The following is a 17,111-nucleotide window of genomic DNA, read 5'->3' as shown; positions in this document are numbered from 1 at the left end:
GAGTTCATATGTTCCCTTGCACGCGACACATCTCGTGCCCTGTCTAGTAACGCACGTATCCGAACCAGAAAAAAAAATAAAGAGTGCGAAAAGGTTACATCTAATCTAGACCGCAGGCTGATGCTATCTGGTATCTCTCTCTATGCTGCATAGCACCAAATTAAGACAAAACACCCCGACTCTTTGTGCGAACGTCCATTAATCACACATAGCGGACTTCGTCAAACAGGCCGGCGCGCACCTGCATGAGGGCGGCCAGCTCGAGGAGAAACGACTGGAATACGATGACGTTTGTGATAACGTGCGAGACCGACACATGTACTTCTTCCTCCCCTTCCTCCTCCTCTTCCTGGGCAGCCGCTCCGGCGGCGGCACCAGTCTCGGACGTGTCCTCGGCGCCTGCTTCGTGCTGCTCCTGCTCCTCCTTGTGCTCATCCTCATCCCCGTCGGCCGCCTTGGCGGGCTGCTCCTCGGGCACGCTCCGGGCGGGCCTATTCAGGTGCAGGGGAATCGGCTTGAGCCTATCGTCCGGAAGGCCGACGCGCTTAGCGAGGGTGCTCTGGTCGATGGCGGCAAATGCCGACGCCTGGCTCGTGGCGCTGCTGTCCCTGCGGCGACTGTCGTCAAGCGGGTCACCGGCGGCGCTGGCGGGCGACAGGCTGCGCGCTCCGCCGCGGCTCGGGTCGGCGTAGTTCATGGGGAACTCCTTGGGCGGCACCCGGATGGCGTTTGGCGTCATAAGCTCGGGCTGCGGCCCGCCGCCGGGCGTCGACGTGCCCGAGCTGCGGCTTTGCTCCTTGCGGCCTTTGGGGCTGGCCGAGCGGCTCGGAGTGCCCAGCTCGGATAGGAGCCGCTGCGCGAAGCCTTCCAGGGCCGACGGTCGCGAAGGGGACCCCGTGCGAAGGACCTCGTCCATGCTCGGGCGCTCGGGCGTTCCCTGAAGCGGCGGCTGCGGAGACGCCTTCCGCGGCGGGTTGTCCAGCATCGAGTCGGCGGTCTGGAATGCCTCGCGACGCTGCTGTAGCAGCTCGTCGAAGCGGGGAACCGTCGCGCGATACGACGAAACTTGGTCACACAGCCGCCGCACGATGGACAGGATTCGCGGCAGGGCATCTGGTGACCACTCCGGTCGCGCCCTGCACCTTTTCAGCGCCCTGAGCCTCTCCGCCTCCCCGTCTGTTGCGACGGACTCCGCCTCGCTCGCCGAGGCGTCGTCCTGCTCACCGGGCCCTGCATACATGTACCCGCTGGGACTGCGCGCCAGCCATCCCTCGATGCTCATATATCCGCAAATGGCAAGGTCTACCATCGTTTCCGACACCGACAGGTTCGTCTCGACCGGGTTGACGAAGAATGTCTCGAGCAGGTCCAGGATGGCCTTGAGCAGCGGGTCTTCCGGACGCAGCGTGTGCTCGCGGACGTCTCGGGGGGCGCCGGGCAGGCTGTCTGGGATGGCTGGCAGCTCTCGATTGTTCGTTGAGACGCGAGGCGCCACAAGCCGCAGCGAGCACGGGTGGCTCTCCAGGCGTGTCATGGTGTCCTTGAGGATGTTGGCGTACATCTCGTCAAAGTTTCCGTGGCCGCCGATGGAGGCCGCCAGTGAGACGAGATACTCGACCTCCTGCTCGTGAGCGCCGACGGTGCGGTCCACTGAATTGGCGGGCAGCACCTCCGTCTTGAGCAGCGTGATGATTGCGTAGCGATGGTGCCGCTTGAGGATGGCCGAGACGAGCTGCAGGGTGACGTGAATCGTCTGCTGGTTGCGCGAGCGCAAGCACGCAAGAATGAGGTCGACGAGGTTGAAGAGGAGCGGCGTGGCGGCGTCCTCTGACTTCTCGGCCATCATGGTCGCGAGGTCCATCGACTTGCGCTTCCGCGCGAGGCTAATGGACGACCGGGGCTGCTCCTTGGACGGCAGCGTGTCTGGCAGAGCCAGGAGGTAGTGCAGGATGAGGTTGATCATGTCGGGGTGGTTGAGGGACTCGAGGATGCGTCGTAGGTATGTGAGTACGGCCACCGACGAGCCCCCGTCGATATCAGACGACTCGAGCAGCGACGGATACCTGCCCGATTAGCGGGGTCCACTCGTACGAGACAGCCAGGACAGAGAGGCACTCACAGCAGCTGCTGCAGGAAAATGACTTGAAAGTGCTCGAGGAGGGTTGACTTGACCTCGACCGACTTGCAGTGGTTCAGGACATCCTGCCAGAAGAGCAGGTGGGACAGAAAGGTCTCGAGGTGCGACTGGAACTCTGGCGAGCAGGAGCTGACAATCTCGTAGCTCGACGTTGGGTGTTCGTAGTCGGAGAGGGCGAGGATCGGGGGCAGGTCGTGTGGCGGGTGATCAATGACGAGCTTGCGGCTGAGCTGGCTATATAGGGCGCCCAGGCCCGTGGCCATGAGGGTGGACAGGTCGCTCTCGACGATCCACTGCTCGAGCGCAGCAGAGCTCGAGGCGGCCTCGATGATGTAGAGCAGACCGGTGCGGGCAAAGTCACCGACCTTGCCCTCGTGGTGGATGTAATCGACGAGTATGTAGAAGAGGGGAAAGTCTGCGCGCTGCGTGCGGCCGGCGAAACCCGAGGGCGGCGGCGGCGGCGGCAGGTCGCCGGCGACGGCAGCATGGCGGTCCGGGGTCGCGGGCCCATCCTGCGTCTTGAACCAAGCGGGCAGGATGGACGGGTCGAGGCGGATCTTGGTGGTGATGTTAAAGGCGAGCTCGACGACGCGGGACTCGGTATCGAGGCCGAGGTGGACGCCCTCGGCGCCGGTGATGCGGACGAGCAAGTTGGTCAGGCTGGTGGAAAAGGCTGGTGTCTCGACAAAGGCCTCCTCCTCGCTCTCGATGAGGGTTGCGAAGAGGAGCACCGCCTCCTTAATGATCCACTCGTTATGCGAGGCCGTGGCAATCTTGCCGATGGGCACGTAGATTTGCTTGATGGAGGCGTACTGGATGCACGGGTGCGGCAGCGGCCGGCGGCTCTCGTCGCTGAGGATGTTGGTGAGCTCCTGAAGCCGTATCTCGAGCGTCTCGGCCGCGTCGCCGTCACGCAGATTGGCCGTGCGCCATGTCGACTGCGATCGGCCATGTCAGCTCGTCCCATCGCTTGCGGGTCGGCCGGGAAGGGGGTGAAGGCCGGCAGGGACGCACCAGCAGGCTGCCGTACTCCTTTTCGAAGCGGTGCAGGCGTTTGGCGGGGTCCTTGGCCTGGTCCTGGCGAGACGTGCCCGCCGAGAGGGGGCTCAACAATCGCGACCACTACCATCGTCAGCATGCCCGCTGGCCGCTGGGAGCGGCAGGGGGGGGCCTCACAAAGTCCATGGTGTCATGGTCGCCTTCTGGGGCGGCGGTGGCATGTCGAGGTGGATGGTGGAGATGCACGAGCTCAATGTCGGCGGATGTCTTGGTGTCTCCCGGCGCGTCCTGCAGGTACGGGGTACCTGCCAGATCCGAAGCACACTAGCCCCGAGCCCGTCCAGGGTACCCGACGCTGTCACATACGTGCCAAGTGATGACTGTACCAACAACTTCTGCGTGTTGTTCATGCATCACATCAAGTACTGGGCATCTCTGCCCCGTCAATCGTGACCAAGTACCTTGGTATGCACGTTTCGGCAGGCATGGGCCATGGGGAGCCCGGAATTGGTCTCGGCGCCCGGCACAATGCATCCGCTGCACTCAAGGGGTGTCGACACCAACAGACACATGACATGTCACGCTCATGCAACGCAGGCAACCAATCACGCGACATATCATTCTACCTGACGCTGTCTTTTTAACTACGCTGGACTCGGCGCTTCGCCTATGCTTCCGCTGCTGTTGCTCCCATGGGCGCCGTTCCTCCCGGCGGGCCGAGCCGACTCGGCGCCCTCGTCACTAGCCTCGGTAAACCCGCTCACGTCGCTCAGCATGCTTGAGCTGCGGCCTCTCGACTTGGCGCCGCGCGGCTCAAAGGCCGGGGCCGTCGGCGGCGGGTGCCATGACAGGCCTGGCGGCATCGTTGGAGCCGAAATTGGCGGAAGCACGTCGCCAGAGGACGCGCCCCAGGGGAAGTGAGGTGCCGCCGCAGGGTTCGGATTCCACGGGTTCTGCCCATAAGGCTGGTGCGAGTCCGTAATCATGGGCGGGGCCTCGACAGGCATGCCGTTAACCGGGTTCACGTAAGTTTGGTACGCCTGCACCTGGGCCTGGAGAGTTCGTAGCTGCTCACGCTTAGCGTTGTTAGCCGCGCCGACCTGGCTGATACGCTCCGAGTAGTTATTCTCGATGGCGACCGTCTGTTCCAGGAACCGGATCTTGTCCTGGCGCCGCCGCTCGACCTCATCGAGCCCACGATTGTTGGCGTCAGTGATGTTGGCGAGCTCATTCTCGATCTTGGCGATGCGCGTGGCGATCTTGTTACGCCGCGTGTTCAAGTTCGACTTCTCCACCTCCCTGGCCTTGACCTCGCCTTCCAGCTGCGACTTGTAACACTTGAACTCCTTTTGGGCGGCATCAAAGATCTTCTTCTCGGCGGAGAAGGCGCGCTCTGCCTTCTTCTTACGGTCGGCAAGCTCCGGGGCCGTGTCAAAGTTCTTGAGCCGCTCTGCAAGGCGCTCCGTGTCGCGCTCGGCCTGCGACTTTTGTGTCTCCTGCTGGCGGATCTTCTGCTTGAACTTTTCGTCGCTGTTGCCGGCCGTCGCGAGCTGGTTGTCGGCAGCCTCGTTGTCTCGCTTCAGGGAGTTGATGCGGTTCTTCCACTCTTTGCGCCATGTCTTGAGCCGGTTCTTCTCGTCGGCGAGCCTCGCCTCGGCGGCGGCGATCGACGTACGAAGCGTCGTGGCGGGCGAGTCGGGACGCAATGCCTGCTGGCCGCTTGCTGGACCAGTTGCCAGGGGATCGTCTTCGCGCAGCGTCTCCTTGACCGTTCGGATGCTGGTGGTGAAGATGACTTGGTCCGTCTTGGTGTCGACAAAGTCGACCACGTACTTGGCGGCAGGACGAAGGCCATAGATGTCGCCGGTCCAGCGCGTCTCCTTTTCGTCGTCGACGATGAAGATGCGGGTTGGTTGCCAGAAGGCATTGTTGATGCGGACATAAAAGGGCTTGGACGTGTCCACGCCGGCGGGTGTCGTCGAGTGGCCATTGACCTTGGCATAGGCCTCGGGCTCGGGGAAGTGGCTGGTGTTGAAGCATACCTCATCGCTGCCAATGTAAGATATCCATATCTGCCTCGGCTGTCCGTCGAAGGAAGGGGTGCTGCCCGAATTGTGGATGTCGCTTTTGTTGGCCGGGCCCCGCAGGCTCGATATTTCGTACTCCTTCATCGCGACAATCTTGGTGCTTGCCAGCGCCGCCCACAGAGGCTGCTGCAGACGGACCTGCGCACTCTGCTTCCGCCGCCTTTTGGCGACAGCGGCAGAGCTCGTCGCGGACAAAGCCGCCTCAGCGTCGACGGCGGGGCCGACGCTGGTCTCGCCGGTTGAGGTATCGTTCCCGCTGGAAGTTGCGGTGCTAACGACCGCGGATCCAGGCTTGCCGGCCTCGGGGTCGCCCGAGTTGAAGCGCTCCCGACGTAGATACCACTCCCGAACGTACCTGACGATGCCCTGCGTGAGGATGTGGATGGCCAGGATGCTCTGCAGCCAGCCGTGACCGTCCCTCTTGTCTTGCCAGGCGGACGGGCGCAGGAACGAATCGCTCAGAGCGGCGGGCATGCGCCAGCTGTCAGGTATGTGGCGCGCGAGCCGAGGCCAGTACACTCGCGACGCGCGTACGAGCTTGTGCAGGAACATCCAGATGAAACAGGCCGTGACGCCGCGCGAGGAGCCGTCCTTTGCGCTCGCGCCGCCGCCCAGGGTGACGGCGACGACGGGCTTGGCGAATTCGAGCATGAAGTCCTGTATAGGCGGCCACAGGAAAACCCACACGAGGAAGAAGAAGAAGTCCATGGCCATGGTGGTGGCGAGTGAGGGCATCTGGGAGATGCCGTCCATGATGTCGCCGAGATTCATGTTCCAGCCAGCCTTGCTCATAACGGGTGGGACGAAGGTGAGGGTGGCGAAGAGGCCGTAGACGATGGTAAGGGAGACGTAGGGAAGGTGCATGAGGATGATGAGTATGGCGAGGGTGTCCTGGACGGGTAGGGAGCGGACGACAGTGGAGGCGAGGTCGAGCGGCCCCGAATCGCGGTGGACGTCGGCATTCTTCAAAGCGTTGACGTCGATCTGGCGAGCGCCGTCGACGCCGTTGGCAACGGCACCCGACAGCTCCGACGACGACGAATCAGACGAGGTGCCGAGGGAGCCTCGGCGAGCGTCGAGGACGGCCGCCGGGGACGCGGCGAGGGCGGATGCGGTGCCATCGTGCTTGCTGGTGCCGTTGGGGCCGTTTGAGTGCGGCGGCGGCGACGGCCCGGCGAGGGCACCGTTGTCGGGCGACCTCACGGGGCCGTCGAGGTGGCTGTGGCTCTTCTTGGGCGCAACGCGCTTGCCGGGGCCTACGAGCCCATTATCGTGCCTCGATTCGCGGGGACCTGCGCCTCCTTGCTGTCGCTTGCCCGAGCCCGACGCACGAGGCATGCGCAGCTTATGTTCCCGGTTGGCGTGCAGACCCGCGACCTCGTCCAAGGGGCAGGGCCGGCAGCGAGCGGGAACGAGACGGAGAGGGAGAGCAACGTTGAAAGGGGAGGGGGTAGAGGGAGAAGGGCGGGTTTCGGTCGGTTCGGTCGATGGTCGATGGACGGACGCTTCTGACGACGATGCTGGCTGTCATGCACGCGGGCGACGGCAAGAAGGAGGGGGGAGGGGGAAAGGAGAAGCGGCGAGTTTTGTCCCTCTCTGGCGGGCGTAGGATGGTGCCAGTTGTTGTGTCAAGGGAGGCCAGACCAAGATTGTTTGGGAGGAATCCAGGATTTTCCTCGCGGGTTTGCAGGAACGGAGGAGGGCAGGATGTGACGGAACGGGAATAAGGCCGGGTCTCTGGGGCGGGCCACCTCAGTGAGCGAGGTGCTGATGGGCGCCGCTGGCTCAGCGGGCAGCAGCCCTGGAGGTGGTGGAGCAACGGAAGCCGTGGAGGGTGCCCAGGTGCTGTAGGTGCCACCCTAGTACCCAACCTTAGTACAGGTAGGCACCACTTGGTGGGTGGTAGGGTTGGGTTGCACCTGTGATGTGAGAAAGATGAGCAGCGGTGGGCGCCCTCCACCACGTCTTCAGTTCCAGGACAGCAATCGCCCCTCATGTTCTAGGTTTCAACGAGCGCCAGTCCGGTCGTTGCTAATATTATTGTACCTCAGGTACCAAGGTAATGACTCATTTCCTGCCTGGCGCTGGACTCCCCAATCCACGTCCAAGAGCTGCTACAGGTGCCCGGCTGTGAGTGAGCGCTGGATCTCCATCGGCAGGCGCCAGGGTGGATCGGCCCAAGTCTCAAGTCGAGCAATGTCGCGGTACCCCATGCTCGTGCTTTTGACGTTGCGCCTTTCCCCTTTGACTTTGACTGGCGCTACCTCGACCCCTGGTGATGAGAGACACCTACATTAGTACTTGCGCTGCCCGGGCACGGTGAAGTACGATACCTTGGATGCCACCTCGCCTGCCAGACGGGACGGGAGACACCTCGGGCAGCGCGTTAATAAACGGCAGAGACAACCTGACTTGGACGCACAGCTCAGTCGAGCCACACCAGGACAGGTGCTGCTACTGCGGACAGTCTCTGGCACTCTCCCCCCTTCCGAGGCGGCCAACAATGGGATTCTAGTACTACTACTATCATTACTACTACGATGATGACGATGACGACGGCGACGACGACGACGACGGACTGGAGGCGGCGGACAAAGCGCCTGCCTACCAGGGACGTCATGGCGACGAGCCGGCGCCGCTACCGCCACTTGAAGGACGGGTGGGCACCTGGAACAGCAGCCTCACACTCAGTACGCGTAAGGCAAGGTGCGTTGTCCCGTGCTCGTGCTCGTCTAATTACCAAGACTCGCTAACAGAAAGAAGCATTACAAGTAGATTTGAGCACCCCAAACGGAAAGCAGGCTACTACGTCGGATGTTTCGACGACGTATGCGCACTGGCCGCCCAGCACCGTCGATAGTACGCCCTGCCTGCTCCGTCCCTCGTGCAGACATGCTTCGTGCAAACGTAAAATATTCATGCCATCGCTGCACAATGCCTAGCTACCTAGTACTGACTTATCTAGGCGCCTGCTCGTCCTGCTGCTCATCTACTTGCCTGCATTCCCGTCCACGCCCAAAGGGGAAGCGAGCGCCGCAAAACATGGGACGAGGGATTGCAGCTGCCACGTACCGGTACCTCGTCCATGATGCGGCGCAAAGGCACCGGTCGTGGCGCTGCTTAAGCTTTTTCTGCCCGATGCTGCCGGGGTCCCCTACACCACCTGCCGCCGACCGCCCTCATCAGCGGGCTGCTGGTGGCCGCAGGGAGGAGGCGTCCCGTCTTGTGCTGGCGCGGCAGCTAGTAGCTGACGTGGGAGCTTCCACGGAGGCTGCAGAGGGGGGCCAATGCGCGCTGAGACGGGGGAGAGCGAGGGAAACGGGCGGGCAGCAGCATCTTGACGGCAGCAGCCAAAAAAGTGGTGTCATCCATCCATCCATCCATCCATCCATCCACCCACCGAGGAGGCCTAACGCCGGCAGTCGAGTGGCAGCGGCGCCGGTGACGAGATGTGCGACGCAAGCGACATTGCCAATTGGAGGCGAGCACAAATTGCCCGCCTACCGCACCGAAAGAAGAGCTGGTTGGCCGTGGAGAGCACCACGAGCGCCGGCTTTTCCGGCCAGGGCGCGGAGCGTCGGCACCGCAACTACTCCGTACTTCGTACATGCCCTGCCATTGCCTGCCTTGCCTTGCCGAGGCCGGCCTCCTCGCTCTGTTTAGAGAACACGGCCGAGCAGCGCCGGACGATACATACCGATCTAGGTAGGTAGGGTAGACAGATGGGCGTTGCTTTGGTAGATTGCGGCGGTTCTGCAGCGCCCGACAGCGCTCCGTCCTGGGCAATCTGTCACGCTGGCTCTGATCATCGTCCTCCTCACTTGGTACGCACACTTTTTGGGGCACATGGCGCACACGGGTCCCCTCGCTTCCCCGCTCTCTGCGTGGCCCGGCACCTCGTGTCTCCCGCGCTCGCTTTCCCTGCTGCTTGCTTGCCTGCATGCCCGCATCCCCACCCCTTACGGTACGGATCCAGCGCCAATGACACCCCGTTTGCCCATGGCCCAATCCGCCAGCCCGAGGCAGTGGAGCGCCGCCACCGCTCACTGCCGATCCGCCCATCGGCCGGCTTCCGCAGTGGCTGCTCAGCGCCGCAAATCACCGACGGGGAATTGAGGTGCCGTCGCCCCTCGCGCTGGCACAGATGGCTCTCCTCTCCTCTTCCCCTCCAGACCGCCTGTTTCGCAAAGGCGGGCGGACGGAACGGGACGCGCCATCGCAGAGATGGGGTGTTTTGCCCAAAGGAAGAATGCATCATCAATCTTCAGCATCAGGATGCTGAAAACATGATCATCCTTGGAAGTTTCAAAAGTGCTCCAGCGACGCAGAAGGTCTATCCCCGCGCGCTGGACAAATTCCCCCACCTACAGTGCCCCTTGGATCTGTCTGCCGTGCCCGCTGCCGTGCCCGCTGCCGTGCGTCTGCCCGACTTTGCCAGCTGCCAGGACGGGCGGGCGGGCGTCTCCCGAGTCCCTCGGCAGTTGGCCGCTGGCGGGTCGTCCCATCATTCGTCCCTGCCCGCCACGAACGAACCGCCTGCCAAGGGCGCAGAATGTAAGGTACGAAGTACCGCTATGTGCTCATGCAATCCAACAGCTCCGCGTCTAACAGCCCATCTAACGTTACCCACTGTGTCGGCTCTTGTCGCCGCAGGGTGCCTGCCTGCTCTCGTGCAGACTAACAGCCATCGCAAGGCGCGACCAACAGCGGCGTTAGAATAGATGCATTGAATGGGGTATCGCGCGTCAACAAAACGCCAACACGTATAGTACTGTACATAAGGTTCTACACGCACGTTCTCGTGCGCACCCATCACCACGGTTCCAGCCGCTAGAGTGCTGTTTCCCCTCGCCGCGAGGCCTCGCCCGCCTCCCCAAAGTACATCTTCCACCACTCGTAGCATCCAAGGTACAGCCCGCTCCCCGCGGCCGCCGCGATGCACGTCAGCCCGAGACCTCGGAAGAGGCCCGCGGTGCCCTCGGCTCTCACCACCTGCCTCGCCACGGCGAGCGGTCCCGGTCCGGTTCCGACACCGGCACCCAGGTGCTGCGGCCTCTCGCGCACCGAGGTCCCCGCCGCGAGTCTCATGCGCGTCTTGACGACGTCGACCGGGACGAAGAGCGCCGCCGTCGCGCCGCCCGCCAGGGCCGCGCTCACCGCGCTCAGCCACGCCCGCCGCGTGATGCTGGCCCCGTCATCGTCGCCGCCCACGAGCGCCTCCTTCAGCCGCTCGTATAGGCAAAACGTCAGGCACGTCCCCGGCAGGTGGCTCGCCGTCAGCGCCGTGTACCCGGCCCACAGCCGGCCCGGGTGCCGCGCGAACTCCCTCGCCACGCCGACGGTGTGGCCCCAACGCCGCCGCTGCCGCTGCTGTCGTGCCTGGCCACCGCCCGGCGACGACGACGACGACGACATTTGCGCGTTCTGCTTGAGCACTTCGGCCGGGTTCATGATGGCGCAGGCAACGACGTCTCCAGCCGCGCTGCTCACGGCGTACGCCACCGGCGCGGGCAGCGCCACGAGTTTGGCCTCGCCCTCGCGCGGCACCAGCGCCGCCTTGAGCCCCTCGTAGACGGTGAAGAAGGCTGCCGACGCCGGCACGCCGGCGAGGACCGTCGGCCCGAAGCCCTGGTACAGGCCGGCGAAGAAGCTGCGATGGAGCGTGCCACGCGCCGTCTTGTAGCGCGTCGCGTACGCGGGCGACTGGATGCGCGTGATGAGCGTCTCGACAGGGTGCACGGCGAGGTCCGTCACAAGCGTCGCCGCAGCGGCAGCCTAGATGCCATTCGTTAACCCTGTGCGCACGAGCCGCATACACGCACGGAGTGGGGAAAGCTGCTGCGTACCTGCCAGACTTGCGCGCCGGCATCGTGGGACATGGCGATGCCTGTGTTGGCGTATGTGTGTATTGGATGCGAGCCTCCATTGTCGCGGCGTGGACTTTCGAATTTTGAGTCCCAATCCGACAAAAAGTTGCCGAACGACTGAGGATGCGCAGCACACCGACCCGCCGGCGGCCGCGGGGCCCAGCCTGAGAGCTCCGCCACATCATAACGTACTTAGGTACCCAGGTACCTGAGGCATGTGCTTCGTATAAACCAGAAATGGCCCACCGCTTGTCCATCAACACACACTCACGCGGGAGACACCACCACCATGATACCAAGCACTACCTACCTACGCGGTACCATCCTTGGCTTCACTGCTCTCCGGGGCCAACACCCTCGCTCGCTCCGCCCAAATCTCGCGCTCCAGCTGCCACAGTGGCTCTAGCACCAGCTCCCTGACCTCACGGCGTTCGACTTGGTCAATGGGATTGCGGCGGGCCAGCCTGCCCAACGTAGCAAACCGCAGCATCTTCTTCTCCGTCTCGTCGTAGTAATACATCCTGGATTCGACCCGCGCGGCGCCCACGTACGCTCCCGTGCCCGCTGCGTAGAAGCGCGCCTCGCACACTGCGCGGTCCGTCTTCGCGTCGACGACCGCCGTGGCAAAGGAGTCAATGGGTAGCCGCCGGAGCCCCGAGGCGGTTTGCTATAGACGTATAGACGTGAGGCGGTCAGCGTCGGTGACGTCTCCGCGCTGACGGCGAGTTTGGTATCGTCACTAGCGTCTCCTATACGCACACTCGCTTCAGCGGCGGCTGCACCTCGGAGAGCTGATCCTCGAGCATCGCGCGGAACCGTGTCGTGGCCATTCGCAGTAGCGCCTCGGGCTTGGCCACTCCAGGCTGACAAGTGTGTCGCTCGTTAGTAGAGGCTCACGCTCGCAACGGCAGGCACGCTCCTCACCCGTCGCGACTCCACGGTTTCAAACACGTCTTCGCTCGCGAGCCTCCCCTCGCGCGTTCGCCAAGGGGGCGTTGTCAAACCGGGCCCATCCCAACCGGGCCGCCGTCGCGCCGAGCCCTCCCCACGCGACCACCCGCTGCAGTATGTCGCCGATGCGCTGCGTCTGCTGCGGCGAGGCGCCTGCAAAGACGAGCACGCCGAGGTCGTGGTACAGGTGCCGCACGCTATTCTGCAGGGTCTCGCAGCCTGGGCTCAAAATGGGCTTGATGCACCCGATGGGCACGAGCAACGGCTGCCGGCGCGGGCGCAGCGCAAGGAAGTTCTGAAGCCGAGGGAAAACTCGCAATGCCGGGGGCCGGCCCGCGCCCGGCATTGTGAAGGCGGGCAAGCTGAGAGACTCGGCGTCGTGCGGGTGATTGGGAGGTTCAAAGTCGGCGATGAAAGAGACGTCTGGTGGGTGAGCTCCCCCCTCCCTGCAGGTGAAGACAGGCACGACTGTGGTGGGGCCTGAGCTGCGCTGACCTTGGTCCTTTATTGCGGGGCCCGCCGCAGCTCTCCAGCAGCCTTCTAATGTCATCATCATCACTCAAGTACTCCAGGTACGAAGTGGTCATCATCATTGACAATACTATGGCACTCACCCCTCCCTGACATCACTCAGCATGCCGTCTCCGAACCCTGAGCTGAGGCGCCAGGTCATTGCCATCTACAAAGGTCAGTCACCCGGCCGGATCTGATTGTCGCGAACCACGCTCAGCCGCTCCAGAGCTCCTGTACCTCGGCCGTGAGTATCCCCTCGGCTTCGGTTACTTTCGTCCGCGGCTGCACAAGGCCTTCATCTCGCGGGCCGACGAGCGCGACGAGGCCAAGATCCGCTCCGGCATCGCCCAGGCCGAGTACGTCAAGAAAGGCAAGTCCGCGCCCTGACCGAAGCCAACCGGCGATCGCTCATCTCACGGCTGACATGGCTTTACGCATGCCACCGCACAGAAATTGAGGCAATGTAAGACCATCAATCACGTTGTCATTGTAATGATTTACACAAGCCCTGCTTGGTTTGCTCGCACTTTGTCCGCCATGTGGACTCCATGCAGCATATGTCATATAGCAACGCCTCAAACGCACCCATGCTTGTTGATATGCAATCCCGTTTCCCGTCAGCCCCGCGTCCACCCACATACGCCCCCAATGGGCACCATGATTATTGCCCCAATCAGTCTCAGCTGGGCTAACTCGCGGGCAGCTACTACTTGAAGCGATACCGCACCCTCAGGAAGCGTTACGACGCAGATGCTTGAGCGAGGGGAAGACGGGTAGCGGCGTGGCCGCCAAAAGCTGTAAAAAGTTGTACAATAACAAACGAGCCGAGTTTCGTCACGGCGTCAGGCCAAAGTGTGTCGTGTCCATGTGTGAAATGACTTCGTAGCGGCATCAAGCCTCAGTCGTCGCCCCTCTTCTTGGCCCACCACGCGCCGACCTCGAGGCACTCGCCCCAGCTCGCGCCACCGTCGCTCAGCAGGTCACCCATCATCTTGCCGAGCCAGACGTCCCACTCGTCCTGGCTCTTGCCGCTGACCTCGCGCAGGATGGGCTCGAGCGCCTGAACCTGTTGCACCACCGTCAGGAGCGCCGTCTTGCGCAGCGCGTGCTGCCCGGCCGTGAGGGCCCGCTGCTCCGTCCTTTGCTGCGCCGAGACGCCCTTGCCCTTGCCCTCCTCCTGGCCGTTGCGCGTGACGACCACGTCGACGCCCTCGCGCTCCCAGCGCACCTCGCTCAGGGGCACAGCCAGGCGTCGCGACCGCACATCGGCTAGCGTCTCCGACTCCTGCAGCAGCACCGGCCCGATAAGGGTGCAGGGCACGGCGTTCAGGTCCAGGTTCTCCAACGCCCGCGACAGCCAGTTGTTGTACTCGACGAGGAATGCGTTGAGCGGCGCCGACAGCGGCGTGTTTGCTGACATGACATACGCGCCGAGGCTGGCCGCAGCCTCCTGCTCGTCCGCATCGGCGCCGCCGCCCTGCGCGGAGCCAGGCACGTGCGGCCGCAGCATGCGAATTAGGTGGTCCGATTCCCAAATCTCCAGCGTGCCGCCGGGCCGCAGCAGACGCAGGTACTCGTCGATGAAGGCCTGATTCACCTTATTCGTGGTGGCAAGACTCATGTCCTTGACCATGACGAGGTCGAACTCGCCGTCGTGCAGCGGCCACGGGAGCTGCCGTAGATCCCAGCCGACGAAGCGCCACTTCATGTCCGGGTCCGGCTTGCCGGCCTCGGGGGCCAGCGGCGCGATGTCGATGCCGGTGAAGGATATGTTGCCGTGGCCGCGGCCCTTGAAGTAGCGGTGGCACATCATGCTCCAGAAGCCGGAACCGCAGCCGACCTCAAGCACCCGCTGAGGCGGCTTCTTGATGAGCGCCGGCGAGCACACGGGAGCGCCGAAAAGCTGGATGAGCAGGAGCGTGCGCAGCGATTGGCGATGTAGCTCAGTCAGATCCGAGGGGAGCGGGTAGGGGATGTTGTGGATATAGGTGCGTCCGTTGCGCAGGACCAAGGGTCGCGGGGCCGCGCCATCGCTGGCAGCTGGGTCGGAGGTCATGGTCGTGTGGGCGGAAACGGAGGTGGTACCGCTGGCAGACGAGACAGACTCGGCGCTCGTGGCATTGACGTTCATCTGAGAGGCACGTGTGTCAGCAGCATTGGGGGGGGAGCGGTTCTCGTCTCTCGCAGGCATAGGACCAAGGGGGAGCATGTTGGTCGCGGAGGGGCATCACCTACATCGAAGCCATGCACGCCTTCTGAGAAGCGTGAGCGATTCATCGAGGATGGAGACTTGGCGGATGCGACTCTGGGCGAGCCGGCGGCTGGTCTGAGGCCCTCGAAGCTCCCAGCCGTCGACGCGGTGGTGGTCGCGTTGGTGGCGGGGCGGTCGTGCAGCAACGTCTCGTGAGATGAGCGGCTCGCCTGGCTGCCGCTGGAGGTGCGCGAATGGCCGACCCTGCGACGGGTGCCTTGGTAGTCGGCTCGCGAGGTGGAATTGGAGCGCCGGGCAGTGGGCGGGAGGCCGCTGGAGCGTCGACGTTGTCGTTGCTGCTGTTGCTGCGGTTGTCTGGTTCGGAAGATGGGGACGGGCAGCATGGTCCCCGAGGTCATGAAGGCGGCGTTGAAGGCAAGCTCGCCCGCCATGGTGGTCTTCAGGGCAGGTACCCGCCTGGCGGGGCGGGCCCGTAGCACCCGGGCGTGCGCTGTGCGTGCGCTCCTCCGCGAGCGCGGGAGAAAAAAGGGGGGGACGTCCGTGTGAGGGGCGCAAGGGCCGCCTCGCAGGCTTCAGCGGTCGCGGGGCGGATCCGAGGTCCTGTCCGCCTGAAACACCGCCAGGTGGATGCAGGCGCTTCTGGCGTCTTGAGGCACCTCAGATGTGCTGAGGCCCGGGCAGTGCACACCAACTTGAAGGCAGGGCCGCTGCAGTGACACCGCGGTTGACTCGACTCGTGCGTAGGCGGCGATACGAGCCACCTGTGATTTCCTGCACGGCCTGCAGTCCTCCGGCGATGGGGGTTGTTCTAGAATGCTTCTTGCCGCCCGGCGCAACGGCTGCGGCGGCGGCGTCGATTCCTCGTTACACGGCGAGCCGAACGGGGCCCGGCCGTCCCAATCGACAACGTCCACGGGCCGTCTGTGCGCTGCGGACGCGGCTATCTGCGCGCGATGGATCCCTCTCTAGGGTCGACGAGAAGCGACGTATCAAACAGGCGACACGAGCCTACCGCCGTCTCTCTTGCTTTTTCGTTTGGTGTCTCGCCGCCGAGGACCACTGTCGTCATGTACGCGCGCGGGGTGGCTCGCGCAGAACTCTTCTGCCACCTCACCTTCCGTCACAAGCTCGACTCTCGCTGCCGGGTAGGGTCGTATCGCGCGTCCTTTGTCTGCGCCGCCGTGTTCCCTGTACCCTGCCGATGTTTGAGGTGAAGGCGGCGATGGCTGAACGTGGCGTACGCCGGAGATGCGACGTGTGGCCGAGCACCTGTTGAGCTGGGTCTGGTCTGAAGCAAGGCGAGGAGGGTCGGGGTAGCACGAGCGCGTGTATTTCTGTATGGTGCCTTACGGCGCACCGTATTTGTACCAGCACGCTTGGGACCCCAGCTCGGGCGAGGGCAGCACTGGACGAGGGCGGGGAGGTGGACGACCAAGTGCCTCCTTCGACGGCGAATGGCCAAGGGCGGGTGAGCAGAAGCACGGTGGGGCGACACAGTGGCTATCGGGAGGCGGAAGTGGCAGGCCGTGATGCTGCTTCATGAGCCGGAGGTACGGGAGGGTGAGGGCCGCGTTCAGGACAAAGTGCGTCTGTCTATATACTCGAGTGCATGCGCCGGCCCTCGCAAAGGCCTCCTTCCTTATTTTGACCGCGCGCACGCCCGTCATGCCCTCGCCCCATATTGTTTAAAAATTTTAGCCTCTTAAGCCCCGAACCAAACTCGCCAGTCGCGGCCGCTGATTGCGATGAAGATTGGATTGGCATTTGCGGTTGCGAGCTCGGGTGGCACTGTGGAGCTGTCGAGATGACCCCGCGTTGAGCGGCGTGGCTGCGTGGGGCAAGCACACACACCCACGCGAGAGACCGTTGGCCACGCTGCCGACTACGGAAGCTGTGAGCTTCAGCTTGCAGCGCACCCTGGTCGGATGCTTCCTGGCCTTCGACAGCGGGTGCGAAACAGAAATGCCACTGGTCCCCTCCCTGGTCGGAGGTGGCGTGCCGTCGCATCAGACAGGAAGTCGCGTGTGCGCGCTGAGAGGTGGCCGGCCGACCGGCGTCACTGGTCGCCGTGGCTTTGGCAGCACTTGATCCGTCGTCTCGTGCTCCCATCATCACGAAACGGAACGTAGCAATGCGGCACGGCCTACCGTGGGGGGGGGGGGGAGGTCGTCCGCCTGCGTGGGAGGTCGGGTGTGGTTGGGAGGTGGGAGCTCCAGGACGGACGGGACGTTGGCAGGAGCTAGCACCATCGTTTCTGGCTAGTGCTCCAATAGCCGAAGTTGACAGTTTGCCAGCATTCATCGTCTGAGGCGAACACGCGGCTGTTTGCCCAAGGGCATCGTGTC

At 63.6% G+C, this 17,111-nt stretch overlaps 6 protein-coding genes across 7 annotated transcripts; 1 reads left to right on the top strand and 5 right to left on the bottom strand.

Annotated features, from left to right (window-relative positions):
* Positions 1-10: 10 nt before the first annotated feature.
* Positions 11-3,549, bottom strand: JDV02_004245 (uncharacterized protein). Of its 2 annotated transcripts, XM_047985442.1 has the most exons (4): positions 3,314-3,549; positions 3,152-3,259; positions 2,120-3,075; positions 11-2,063 (listed from the first exon to the last, which is right to left on the bottom strand). In XM_047985442.1, exons 1-4 carry the CDS (start codon positions 3,320-3,322, stop codon positions 203-205), a joined length of 2,934 nt encoding a protein of 977 aa, XP_047841419.1. In that variant the 5' UTR covers positions 3,323-3,549; the 3' UTR covers positions 11-202. The 2 variants fall into 2 exon arrangements, with proteins under 2 accessions (XP_047841419.1, XP_047841420.1); XM_047985443.1 differs by having other exon boundaries at positions 2,120-3,259.
* A 187-nt stretch (positions 3,550-3,736) lies between these two features.
* Positions 3,737-6,905, bottom strand: JDV02_004244 (uncharacterized protein). Its single transcript, XM_047985441.1, has one exon. It carries the CDS (start codon positions 6,559-6,561, stop codon positions 3,781-3,783), a length of 2,781 nt encoding a protein of 926 aa, XP_047841418.1. The 5' UTR covers positions 6,562-6,905; the 3' UTR covers positions 3,737-3,780.
* A 3,148-nt stretch (positions 6,906-10,053) lies between these two features.
* JDV02_004243 (uncharacterized protein) lies at positions 10,054-11,102 on the bottom strand (the record flags this gene model as incomplete). The annotated part of the gene is made up of 2 exons (XM_047985440.1): positions 10,054-10,998; positions 11,070-11,102. The coding sequence occupies 2 exons, from the start codon at positions 11,100-11,102 to the stop codon at positions 10,054-10,056; spliced, it is 978 nt and encodes a 325-aa protein (XP_047841417.1).
* A 298-nt stretch (positions 11,103-11,400) lies between these two features.
* Positions 11,401-11,896, bottom strand: JDV02_004242 (uncharacterized protein; the record flags this gene model as incomplete). Its single annotated transcript, XM_047985439.1, has 2 exons — positions 11,401-11,757; positions 11,852-11,896. 2 exons carry the CDS (start codon positions 11,894-11,896, stop codon positions 11,401-11,403), a joined length of 402 nt encoding a protein of 133 aa, XP_047841416.1.
* Positions 11,897-12,586: 690 nt separating this feature from the next.
* Positions 12,587-13,525, top strand: JDV02_004241 (uncharacterized protein). The gene is made up of 4 exons (XM_047985438.1): positions 12,587-12,728; positions 12,781-12,924; positions 13,005-13,017; positions 13,258-13,525. The coding sequence occupies exons 1-4, from the start codon at positions 12,677-12,679 to the stop codon at positions 13,310-13,312; spliced, it is 264 nt and encodes an 87-aa protein (XP_047841415.1). The 5' UTR covers positions 12,587-12,676; the 3' UTR covers positions 13,313-13,525.
* On the bottom strand, positions 13,025-15,317 carry JDV02_004240 (uncharacterized protein). The gene is made up of 2 exons (XM_047985437.1): positions 14,790-15,317; positions 13,025-14,685 (listed from the first exon to the last, which is right to left on the bottom strand). Exons 1-2 carry the CDS (start codon positions 15,195-15,197, stop codon positions 13,453-13,455), a joined length of 1,641 nt encoding a protein of 546 aa, XP_047841414.1. The 5' UTR covers positions 15,198-15,317; the 3' UTR covers positions 13,025-13,452.
* Positions 15,318-17,111: the final 1,794 nt, after the last annotated feature.

The sequence above is a fragment of the Purpureocillium takamizusanense genome, chromosome 3 (assembly GCF_022605165.1).
Source record: "Purpureocillium takamizusanense chromosome 3, complete sequence".
NCBI classification, from domain to species: domain Eukaryota; kingdom Fungi; phylum Ascomycota; class Sordariomycetes; order Hypocreales; family Ophiocordycipitaceae; genus Purpureocillium; species Purpureocillium takamizusanense.
This window is presented reverse-complemented; position numbering and strand designations above follow the sequence as displayed.